Source organism: Juglans regia, chromosome 11, assembly GCF_001411555.2.
Source record: "Juglans regia cultivar Chandler chromosome 11, Walnut 2.0, whole genome shotgun sequence".
NCBI classification, from domain to species: domain Eukaryota; kingdom Viridiplantae; phylum Streptophyta; class Magnoliopsida; order Fagales; family Juglandaceae; genus Juglans; species Juglans regia.
The window spans coordinates 6346549-6359629 of record NC_049911.1 but is presented as its reverse complement, the minus strand read 5'-3'; the positions used below and the strand labels follow the sequence as shown (position 1 = coordinate 6359629).

Sequence of the window (13081 nt, the reverse complement as noted above, 5' to 3'; positions counted from 1 at the left end):
TTCTTCTGAAGGTAAGCTGGTAATCATTAGTTCCTTGCAAATATCGCAACACCCTCTTTGCTGCTTTCCAATGAGACATCCCTGGGTTACTTTGGTATCGCCCAAGCATGCCAACTGCAAAACTAATATCTGGCCTCGTGCAAATCTGTGCATATATCAAGCTCCCCACGATTGATGCATAGGGGATTTTTGCCATGTCTTTGCGCTCCCACTCATTTTTAGGACACTGAGATAGGCTAAACTTATCACCTTTTGATATTGGAGTGTCCAGTGATGAACAACTTTTCATGCCAAATCTCTCAAGAACTCTTTCTATGTAATTTTTCTGAGGCAATCCCAACAGTCCTTGTTTTCGATCTCGAAAAATTTCGATTCCGATCACAAAAGATGCCTCACCCATATCTTTCATTTCAAAGTTCTTAGAGAGAAAACCCTTGGTTTCATAAAATAAGCCAAGATCACTGCTAGCTAACAAGATATCATCAACATACAGAATCAAAATTATGAACTTACTCCCATTGACCTTTAGGTATATACATTGATCAACAATGTTTTCTTTAAATCCAAAGGCAGTAATAGTATCATTGAACTTTAAGTACCATTGTTGGGAAGCTTGCTTAAGCCCGTATATTGATTTCTTAAGCTTACATACTAGGTGATCCTTGCCCTTTTCTGAGTAGCCTTCTGGCTGCTCCATGTAGACCTCTTCATCCAAACTTCCATTTAAAAATGCCGTTTTCACATCCATCTGGTGTAACTCTAAATCATAATGAGCCACCAATGCCATAATGATCCTGAAAGAGTCCTTTTTAGATACTGGAGAAAAAGTCTCTTTGTAATCAATGCCTTCTTTCTGAGTGAAACCCTTGGCAACAAGTCTGGCCTTATATCGTTCAATATTGCCTTTTTAGTCGCTTTTGGTCTTAAAGACCCATTTACACCCGACTCTTTTACTCCCTTCAGGCAATTCAACGAGATTCCAGACTTCATTTTGATCCATGGATTTCAATTCTTCTTTCATGGCATCGATCCATTTACTAGAATCATTTCCCTGTATAGCTTGTGAAAATGTTAGTGGATCTTTACTTGTCCCAATGTCAAATTCAGATTCCTGGAGATACACCACATAGTCTGTTGAAATAGCAGGTCTTCGTTCTCTCTGAGACCTGCGTAAGACAACCTGTTCTGGTGACTCCGAACTTGGTTCGTCAGTGATATTATCATTCTGAGATGGATAATCATTTGCATGTTCCAATGTATCATCGTGATGATCAATTAGAGGAACTATTATCCTTTCTGAGGATGTAGGTATAGGGACATCTATCTGTACTTCCTCAATTATCACATCTCTGGGTTCAATTCTCCCACTGATCTCACCAAATTCAATGAATTTAGCATTTCTTGTTTCCACTATTCTCAGACTGTGATTAGGATAGTAAAACCTATACCCTTTGGATCTCTCTGGGTACCCAATAAAGTACCCGCTTACAGTTCTAGGATCCAATTTCCTTTCATGTGGATTGTAAAGTCTCACTTCGGCTGGGCAACCCCAAACATGCATGTGCCTTAAACTTGGTGTCCTACCAGTCCATAGCTCGAAAGGAGTTTTTGGAACTGACTTACTAGGAACTCGGTTTAAGATATACATTGCCGTCTTAATAGCTTCACCCCATAGTGATTTGGGTAAGGTAGTATTGCTTACCATACTTCTGACCATATCCAATAAGGTCCGATTACGCCTTTCAGCAACACCGTTCTGCTGTGGCGTCCCAGGCATCGTATATTGTGCAACAATGCCACGCTGTTCAAGAAGTTTGGCGAATGGGCCAGGGTTACGGCCCGATTCATCATACTTTCCATAATATTCTCCACCTCGATCCGACCTGATGATTTTCACTTTTTTATCTAACTGCCATTCCACCTCCATGAGAAATACCTCAAATACTGAAACAGCTTGAGATTTCTCATGTAGTGGGTAGATATATCAAAACCGTGAAAAATCATCAATAAAGGTGATAAAATATTTTTCTCCACCAAAGCATTCAGTGGAGAATGGTCCACATATATCAGTGTGAATTATTTCAAGAAGCCCTTTACTTCTTGTGGCACCTTTCTTAGTATGTTTGGTTTGCTTTCCTTTAATGCAATCCACACACACTTCAAGATTAGTAAAATCAAGATGCGGAAGTATCCCTTCTTTTACTAATCTTTGTAACCGTTCTTTGGAGATATGCCCCAATCTTTTATGCCACAAGTCATAAGAATTTTCATTCATTATGTTTCTTTTAGTTCCAATACATGTTTCATGGTACTGAGTATAGGTATTTTTAATAAATGTATTATCGAGGCAAAGTCGATAAAGACCATCGGAAAGAAACCCAGAACCAATAGATAAATCATTTCGAAATAAATTGAAACTACCATTATGGAACGAAAAAGAATAACCATCAGTATCAAGTCTGGATAAAGAAATCAAATTACGCCTCACAGAAGGCACATATACTGTGTTATGAAGGTCTAAATATTGACCGGTACTTAAAACCAAACGAAAAGTTCCTATGGCTAAAACTTCAACCTTATTATCGTTTCCCATAAAGATAAATCGTTCACTGGGGCTTGGTGTTTGGCTTATAAGGTATCCCTGCATGGTTATAGAAACATGCACATTAGCACATGAATCTAACCACCAAGAGTTAGTGGGAACATTTACAAGGTTTGATTCAAAACATACAAAGGCAAGTGATTTACCTTTCTTTTCAAACCAAGCCTTACGTTTCGGACACTCAGCTTTCATGTGTCCATGCTTCCCACAAAAGTAGCATTTTACTACTATTATGTTGAACCTGATTAACTTTCTCAGGCTGCTTTCCTTTCGGTGGTCCAATTCGTTTCATCTTGCCATACTGGTGCTTTTTCTTTTTGGCTTCTTTGGTCACAAAATTAACAGAGTAATGACCTTGTTGTTTCAGTCTCGCTTCTTCCTGAACTACCATACTTGCCAACTCATTCACATTCCATTTGTCTTTAATTGAATTATAATGCATCTGGAATGGACCATACTAAGGTGGCAATGAGTTCAGAATAAACTGAACAATGAAGGACTCCTCAACTTTCATTCCAAGGGTTTGTAATCTAGCGGCAATATTGGTCATTTCAAGGATATGCTCTTGCATTCCTTTAGCACCATCATATTTCATGGTGGTAAGTCTAGCCATAAGTGTTCCTGCTAAAGATTTATCTGCGGACCTAAACCTCTCCTTAGCATTTTTCAAAAAAATTTGGGCTTCCTCAGCACTAGGGAGTGAATTTTTTTATATTTTTAGCTATGGTCATTTTCATGAACATCAAACTCAGCCTATTTGATCTCTCCCATTGTTTATATGACTCTCTCTGATCTCTATCACTATTCTCAGTGATGGGTGGTGGTTTTGGACTCGTAAGTGATGAGTCCAAGTCAAGGACTCCCAAGGTGAATCTAACTCGTTCAACCCATTCAGAAAAATTAGAGCCAGTTAAAACAGGAACATATGAAGTTTGTGAGTGTAGTGATGTAGATACACTTACTGCAAGAAAATTTATCATATAATGCTTTGAGTTAGACACTTATAAATAATAATCAGAATTTAAATAATTATGGATAAACTAATAGTATCATCAAGACCCTCCTTTGGGAGTAGATCTTAATACACAAAGTGTTCTCACCAGTATTAAATTATGTGGATGAACTAGTTGTATCATCAGAATTCTCCTTTGGGAGTAAACTCTGATATACAAAGTGTTTCCTCCAATCTTTACTTTTGATGGATGAACTAAAAGTGTCATCAAGACCCTCCTTTGGGAGTAGATCTTAATACACAAAGTGTTCTCACCAGTATTAAATTCTGTGGATGAACTAGTTGTATCATCAGAATTCTCCTTTGGGAGTAAACTCTGATATACAAAGTGTTCCCTCCAATCTTTACTTTTGATGGATGAACTAGAAGTGTCATCAAGACCCTCCTTTGGGAGTAGATCTTAACACACAAATTGTTCACTCCATCATATCCACCTTACTATGGGTTTAATGATTTATCATAAAAATTAAGAAAATCTTGTACCTTTGGGCAACCAATATTTTCTTAATTTTTGAAGTAAATCATTTGTCCTATATTAGATAAAATATGCATGACATAATAATAACCAAAACAATTCATACATGTATTTAATAATATGCATAAAATCTAATTAATACGTGTATATAATAATAACATGTTAATAAATATTAATACATGTCTTTGACAATAATAACATGTATAAATAACAGAAAATAAATTCCAGATTTTTTTTTTAATAAATAATAATAATAATCTGGCCGGTCCGGGTCTGGACCGGACCGGTACAGTAACCCGGGCCGAAACCCGGTTCAGTATTGAGGCTGGTTAACACAGTAGGCCAGAATTCAGGCCTACTGTACGAGGCCTTCAAGCCCAATTCGAATCCTTTTTTTTTTTTTTTTAATAAGTGCCTTTCTCTCGAGCTGGGCCAAAGCCCACCGCCCAGGCCCTTTACAAAACAGAATAACCAAGAAAATACAATAAAAAAACTCAGGTTGGGCCAAGGCCCACGGCCCAGACCAGTATCAAGATAGAACAAACCCTACGGTTTCTTTCTCTTCTTCCCTCAAACGATTTTTCCAGCCTTCCAGCGCCGCAGCGCCATTTCTCCTTCGGTACCGTGCGATGGTGGAAGTCACCGGCGAGGAAGAGACGGCATGGCGTTCCCAGCCTCCTCCCGCCGCCGAGGTCCACTTCACTCACGGTTTCCCCTCTTTTTTTTTTTTTTGTTTACTGCTTTTCTCCACAAAACCGCCGCGGGCAGTGGGCTTGAGAGCCCTCTGCCACCGTTACAGAGATGTCGGCGAGGAGGTTCTCAGCCTCATCGCGGCGCCGTCCTTCCTTAATCGGCGGGACTTTACTAAGGCAGGGACAGCACCCATTCGGGCTTTACAGCCCCTTGCGCCGCCCCTTTACGCCGCCGTATGCGTTGAGCCACCGGCATGGTGGCACCAGCCACCACACACGGTACTCTGCCCACACACAACAGTTCCTCAACCTTCTTCCTCCACTGACACAACACAACAGTTGGTTTTGTGCAATTCCTCAAACGCAGCAACGTATACAATAGATGAAATACACTCAACAAAGATATATACAAATTATGGCACACCAAAACCGAAATACATTAATGGTTATTAGTGCATCGTAATTTCATATAACATAGAATCAACATCATCATAAAACTTCTCTTCCAGATTGTAAAACTAATATTTTTAATTTTTCTCAATATGATAAAACACAATATACGAAAACACATATTCACTGTATATTTTATCGAGATCATAAAAAATCTATCAACCTAAAGCTCTGATACCACATGTTAGATATTTTAACATGAACATTAATAAATAGATCTTTGATTTTGTATGATCCACAATAATAACAATAATAGTAAAAGACGTACCTTTCTCCATTTGTTTGATGAAGAAATGAATCTGGCTATGAGAGAAGGATCACCCTAGCAACTTGGCCTCACTAGTGTCTCCCGATGGCTAGAGGCACTCTAATGTTGTAGGTGAGAACCCTTTAACCCCTCAGTCCTATTTATAGATTTATGGCCATCATGAAATCTAAGTCTTTGAGTTTAACTATAATTAGAGATAAGAGTTAATCTTATCTCTTTTGAGTTTAAATCCCATTATAACTCTAACAACTATTTAAAACTCTATCAGATATGGGTGAGTGGGACATAGAGTTCAAATAGAACTCTTACAGTCGAATCCTGGCTTTTTCTCGTACCTACCAACCTGTTGTCCTTCAAAAAAAAAAAAAAAAAACACTACGCCTCGTCCGTGAATCCTCTTGTACGTAGAAGAGCTGATCTATCTATAAATAGGCACCTTTCCCTCAACAAAATCCCCACAAGCTCACAGTTAGTACTACAACCGAAGAGAGAGTAAGAGAAGCGAGAGGTAGAGAGATGGAAGTTATGAAAGTGCTGCACATGAACGGAGGAATTGTGACACCCGGGTCTAGCATCGAGCTCGCAATCAATGTACATATATATATATATATATTTTAGAAGAACATAGTAGTGCAAGACTTCTATTTTTGAATTCTTTAAAGAGATACTAATTAGTCTATTTTTTATTAAATGAAATATTTTCTCTCCTACTTTAATCAATTTTTGTTTTAATGAGTCTTTAAACCAAAAATGTATTTTATGGCATAGTTGTATTTATTATTAATATTATTATGCAAATTCAGAAATATTTTGAGTTTAATAGGTATGTGGATATTGAGGAATTTAGGAAGTGATGGTATTTTAGAATTAAGAGAAGTTTTAGGTTTTTGAGGAATTAAAATAGGTACTTCAGGTGTAATATGAGATTATTTGTTCATTGGAGATTTACTTAAGTCACATGAATTTTTTATAGGTGATGATTGACAATTGATCAGTACTGTTGTTGCGGAGAATTTTCTGTAAAGCTAAGAAGTCCAGGTAAGTGGGGTTCATATACTAGTTTTGCATAACAGAAATAAAATGAGGTTGACTTTGAAAATAAACATGTTTGTTTTTTAAAAGAAATGATCTGAAAACAACCTCAGATATTTATTCTGCATATGCATAAATTCAACATAAAAGAAAGTGTTTTTCTGTCATGACTGGTGTAGACATGAGCTAGTTTTGTGTATTTTGTTTCTGAACTATGCAAAAGAGCGAAAATGAAAATCTAAAAGTTTTGTTATGAACAAATAAAAATATTTTGATTCTGTTTATCTCGAACATGTGAAGTGACCTAAAGCTATTAAGTATTTTGTTTCGATATGATGTGTCATCTGAAAACCTTGGCATGAAGTTCTGATTTTGTATATGATGGTGATCTGATTCCGATGATATCTATTATGTTTTCTGTTAAGGCCCAGCCAAGGGTACAATGGTGGTTTATAACCCTACCATGGGGGTGAAATATGGTATATGGCCCAGCCACGGGTATAATGGTAGTTTATAACCCTACCACGGGGGTGAAACATGGAATATGGCCCAGCCATGGGTATAATGGTGGTTTATAACCCTACCACGGAGGTCAAACATGGTATTTGGCCCCATGTGATGCTAAGAGATGATATGATTATAATGTTTCAATTTGGAAATGCCAATGGATTTTCTTTTTGGGAACAAGTTTGTTTTTCTGAAAATTTCACTCCGATGTTTTGTAACAATTTGTTGTTTCTGCATTTTGAAAGTAAATGTCTTGTTCTGCATACCGAACTTTATAAATGCTCATGTTTACATGCTAGTATATGCTCTCTGCTTACTGAGTTGTTGATAACTCACCCCTTATCTCCACAATATTTTTTCAGATATTTTGATGGTTCAGCTAAGGATCAAGATTTTGAGGCTTTGGGTGAGATGATTTAAGTATAGTGGCTTGAATCAAATTTTTCTTTATGATATTGGGAATTTGGAGTCTTTTTAATATTGTTGAAATGTGAGTTTAAGTGTTAGGAAGTAACTCTCCGACTCGTGCGGGACCGGGGCGTTACAGTTGGTATCAGAGACAGGTTTGAATTCTGCATATAATAAACCTTGGAGGTTTAGATATCTGTGGGTTTTAGAAGAAACTTAAGATTTGAAGTGTAGGATTTTAAAGAATAAGAGATGATTATATGGATATTTAAGGTTTTAGATTTTGCAGACTTTATGATTGAGTTTTGAAATTTTGAGGTTTAGGGATTTTAGATCCTACAAGCTTAATTTGTGGAATATAGGAGATAATATTTATAAAGATTAATTTAAGGTTTATATTTTTGAGGTTTAGATTCTAAGACGTAAGACAGTTTAGGTGATGTCGGGTTTACAATTATTTAGGGTTTGGAAGACTATATGAGTTGGTTAAAGAAATGGCTAAAAATGGTTAAAACAAGTTCAAGATTTCATTGATTCATTGATTTATTTAGTTGACTTGTTTTTAGATATTTTAGCTGGTATTTATATTTTGTTCATACATATTTTGTTTTCTATCCCTAGAATGTTTATGAGAGTTTAAGATCTTAGGATGGTTGCTCGTCGTCGAGTTCGAAACTTTGGAGATTTGAGGTTTAGAAATTGTACATACTTTAAAAGGGATTTTTGATGAGATTTAAGGTTGTTGATTTTTGCGAGTTCCAAGATATGATTTTTTATGATATCTAAGGTTTTAGCACTTGCAGACCTATGGAATGAGTTTCGCGACATCTGAGGTTTTAGATTTTTGCATATTTTAGGAAAACGATTTTTAAGACATTCGACATTTTAATTCTGGTAGGCATAATTCTGTGGACTGTAGGAAATGATTCTGACAAGATTTACGGTTTAGACTTCAAGTTGACTTTTTGGAAAGAGTTTTGGTTAGGAACTTGAGGCTTATACTTGTGATATCGATGTTTTAGAGGCTACAATCATGTTGGTATAATTTCTGAATTTGATTCTGGTGAGCTAAAAATGTATGGACTGGTTAAATGTGGGGTTTAGCTAATTTAGAGGTACGTGAGTGAGTTACAATGTGTTTATGACTACAAGTTGTTAGAGTGCGCAGCGGAAGTGTGGTTTTGGTGATATTATAGTTTGAGAGTTTATTTCATTATTTGTATGAGGTTCATAGATTATGTGGAGAGTTCGGAATTATTATTTTGGTCTTTAATTGCATTATTGAGGTTTATAGTTTAGACTTGGAATTGCAATATGCGTGAAAGTGTATGGCTAGGGGAAGTATGGAAAAATTTGATCGACAATATTGGAGAGTTAGAATTTGAAATATTAGCTTCGACAAAATGATGGATGATTGGAGTAGGTACGGAATGGTTGTAGCGGATAAATATCTAGGATTTGCTTGTGGTATTAACAAATTTCGAGGACGAAATTTTTTAATGGGAGGAGAATGTGACACACGGGTCTAGCATAGAGCTCGCAATCAATATATATATATATATATTAGAAGAACATAGTAGTGCAAGACTTCTATTTTTGAATTCTTTAAAGAGATACTAATTAGTCTATTTTTTATTAAATGAAATATTTTCTCTCCTACTTTAATCAATTTTTGTTTTAATGAGTCTTTAAACCAAAAATGTATTTTATGGCATAGTTTTATTTATTATTAATATTATTATGCAATTTCAGAAATATTTTGAGTTTAATAGGTATGTGGATATTGAGGAATTTAGGAAGTGATGGTATTTTAGAATTAAGAGAAGTTTTAGGTTTTTGAGGAATTAAAATAGGTACTTCAGGTGTAATATGAGATTATTTATTCATTGGAGATTTATTTAAGTCACATGAATTTTTTATAGGTGACGATTGACAATAGATCAGTATTGTTGCGGAGAATTTTCTGTAAAGCTAAGAAGTCCAGGTAAGCGGGATTCATATACTAGTTTTGCATAAAAGAAATAAAATGAGGTTGACTTTGAAAATAAACATGTTTGTTTTTGAAAAGAAATGATCTGAAAACAACCTCAGATATTTATTCTGCATATGCATAAATTCAATATAAGAGAAAGTATTTTTCTGTCATGACTGGTGTAGACATGAGTTAGTTTTGTGTATTTTGTTTATGAACTATGCAAAAGAGCGAAAATGAAAATCTAAAAGTTTTGTTATGAACAAATGAAAATATTTTGATTCTGTTTATCTCGAACATGTGAAGTGACCTAAAGCTATTAAGTATTTTGCTTTGATATGATGTGTCATCTGAAAACCTTGGCATGAAGTTCTGATTTTGTATATGATGGTAATCTGATTCCGATGATATCTGTTCTGTTTTCTGTTAAGGCCCAGCCACGAGTATAATGGTGGTTTATAACCCTACCACGGGGGTGAAACATGGAATATGGCACAGCCACGTGTATAATGGTGGTTTATAACCCTACCACGGAGGTTACATATGGTATTTGTCCCGATGTGATGCTAAGAGATGATATGATTATAATGTTTCAATTTGGAAATGCCAATGGTTTTTCTTTTTGGGAACAAGTTTGTTTTTCTGAAAATTTCGCTCCGATGTTTTGTAACAATTTGTTGTTTCTGCATTTTGAAAGTAAATGTCTTGTTCTGCATACCGAGCTTTATAAATGCTCATGTTTACATGCTAGTATATGTTCTCTACTTACTGAGTTGTTGATAACTCACCCCTTATCTCCACAATATTTTTTCAGATATTTTGATGGTTCAGCTAAGGATCAAGATTTTGAGGCTTTGAGTAAGATGATTTAAGTATAGTGGCTTGAATCAAATTTTTCTTTATGATATTGGGAATTTGGAGTCTTTTTAATATTGTTGAAATGTGAGTTTAACTATTAAGAAGTAACTCTCCGACTCGTGCGGGACCGGGGCGTTACAGGAATGGGAGACTCAAGTTATGCAAACTACTCCCTAGTTCAGGTGAACTCTGCAGCACGCATGTCACTAACATTTAAATTTGTGCATGCAACTCATTATTATAGATGACTCTCCAATTGTGCCCCCATTAAATTTCTTACGATATATGTACACACACATATATTGCATATATGCCAGAGAAGAGGAATTAATTTTACGGTACTTTCATTTGAAGTTAGGCTTCTTGCTCATCATCGACTGCGATACTGATTTTACTAGCTAGTAAAAGTTCCCATCGGCCTCCTGGGTTTTTCCACCACAAGTCCCGTGCCATCACAAGTTAATTTACACTAGCTAGCTATCTTTTCCTAAGGACATTGGATTCCGTGCGCTATATTGCTGCAGTTCATGTTAAGCAGTTTTGTAAGTGACTTTTATCCACTAGTGAGGAAGGAAACGAAAACCAAATCATTTATGCACACAGTACGTTCATCATATGTTCTAGATAATTGCAAGTCATGTGATTCTCGCTGCATTTCTTCATGAAAATCATTGATATATATCAGTTAGTTTCTTTATGTGCATACTGTAGATTATATTTGAAGAAGAACTCATGATCTAAGTTCATTCTTCTGACTTTGGACAGCAAAAGGTCATAACTATGACCAAGCCCATCACAGAGAATGCCATAACCCAACTCTACTACAGCACGTTGCCAAAGAACCTAGTTATCGCAGACTTGGGTTGTTCTTCCGGACCAAACACTTTGTTTGTAGTTTCTGAACTTATCAAGGTAGTGGATCAGCTTCGCCGAAAATCAGGGCATGATCAATCACCTGAATATCAAGTTTTCTTGAACGACCTTCCCGGAAACGACTTCAATACCATTTTCAAGTCGTTGCCAAGCTTCCAGAAAAAAATGCGCAATCAATTGGGGGCTGGTGCAGGTCCATGCTTCTTTACAGGAGTTCCTGGTTCTTTCTACGGCAGGCTTTTCCCAAGCAAAACTCTGCATTTTGTCCATTCTTCTTATAGCCTCCAATGGCTATCTAAGGTAATTAACATTTTCTATAAAAGATTAATGGAACATCTAGTACTCCCATACCCAATGATAAAGGATATAAGGAGCTAGGGATGGAGAAGTCCACAAAGTCTTTCATCATAGATACTTTTGCAAACACCAAACGAAATTGAATCACAATGAAATAAATTTCTTGCAACGAAGTGTGTCTGTCTTACTCACTTCAGAAGTGAATGTTACTGTTAACTAGGTTCCTGAGATGGTGGAGAGCAACAAAGGGAACATTTACATGGCACAGACAAGCCCGCCAAGCGTACTAAGGGCTTACCATGCACAGTTTCAAGCAGATTTCTCAATGTTTCTGGAGTGTCGTGCAGAAGAGTTGGTACTAGGTGGACGAATGGTTTTAACATTTTTGGGAAGAAGAAGTGAAGATCCATCAAGCAAAGAGTGTTGTTACATATGGGAACTTTTGGCTATTGTACTCAATGAAATGGTCTCCAAGGTAAACTATAATCCTAGTTATTAATTCCACTTAATTGACTAGGATTCATATATATATATATATATATATATATATATAGGCGAATAATGATCTATTAACCAGCTCACAATAATTGGTTATTATGTCTTAGTTATTGAGTTGATGAAAACCAACAACTTCATTAATTATATTTTTTTAGGAAATATGCTTCATCATCTACAGTAATTACAAGTTTCATTGATTAATTTTCTGATATAAAAACTTCTGTGTTTTTTATTTTTTACGTACAAATAGTACAGAAAATTTTCATATTGAATTCCCAATTACTAACTATATATATAAAAATATCAGTTTGGTTACACAAAATCAAACTATTTCATCTCATCTCATCTCTTATAATTATTACAATTTTCTCAAATTCTTACACAAATTATAATAAACAATTCAACTTTTTTAAATTTCAAAAAAAAAATTAATATTTTATTCAATTTTTAACAAAACATGCATCTCATGACAGCTTCCAAGCTAAGACTTATGTTTTATTCTCTACATTCCTTACAGGGACTCATAGAAGAAGAAAAAATGGATTTTTTCAACATTCCTCACTACACACCATCTCCATCAGAAGTGAAATCCGAAGTTCAGAAAGAATGATCATTCTTCATTGGTTACCAAGAGGTATCTGAAGTGAATCGGAGCGTTAATAATACAAGCTGTGAAATAAACTCATCTGATGATCAGTTTTGTGATGGCAGTTATAACGTTGCAAGCTGTATGAGAGCTGTGACCGAACCCTTGCTTGTTAGTCACTTTAGAGATGCAATCATTGAGGAGGTTTTCAAGAGGCATAGGGAAATTCTTTCCGATCGGATTTCTAAAGAGAACACTCGCTTTTTCAATGTGATTGTTTCCTTGATAAAAAAGGAATGATCATGAACAAGAGATAAACACTTGCTAGAAGTACTACTGTCATATTTAGTTTGAAATAAAAGGTGGTTTCTTCAACTAATATAGCTACTAGGTATGTACGTTATATAGGTATTGTATGTTTCTTTTCTAATTTTGGTGCAGAGGGTTCATTAATATATTATCCAGTAGTGGTACTTGTAGTACTGCATGCTTTGTTTTTAAATGTGTGCTGAGTTATGTGTATGAAAGTTTCCCTTGGAATTCTTAATTTT

The 13081-nt window shown here is 35.7% G+C and overlaps 1 protein-coding gene across 1 annotated transcript; it reads left to right on the top strand.

Annotated features, from left to right (window-relative positions):
- Window positions 1–6015: 6015 nt before the first annotated feature.
- Window positions 6016–12554, top strand: LOC108979300 (salicylate carboxymethyltransferase-like). Its single transcript, XM_035695806.1, has 5 exons — window positions 6016–6051; window positions 10405–10458; window positions 11042–11449; window positions 11667–11921; window positions 12462–12554. Exons 1-5 carry the CDS (start codon window positions 6016–6018, stop codon window positions 12552–12554), a joined length of 846 nt encoding a protein of 281 aa, XP_035551699.1.
- Window positions 12555–13081: the final 527 nt, after the last annotated feature.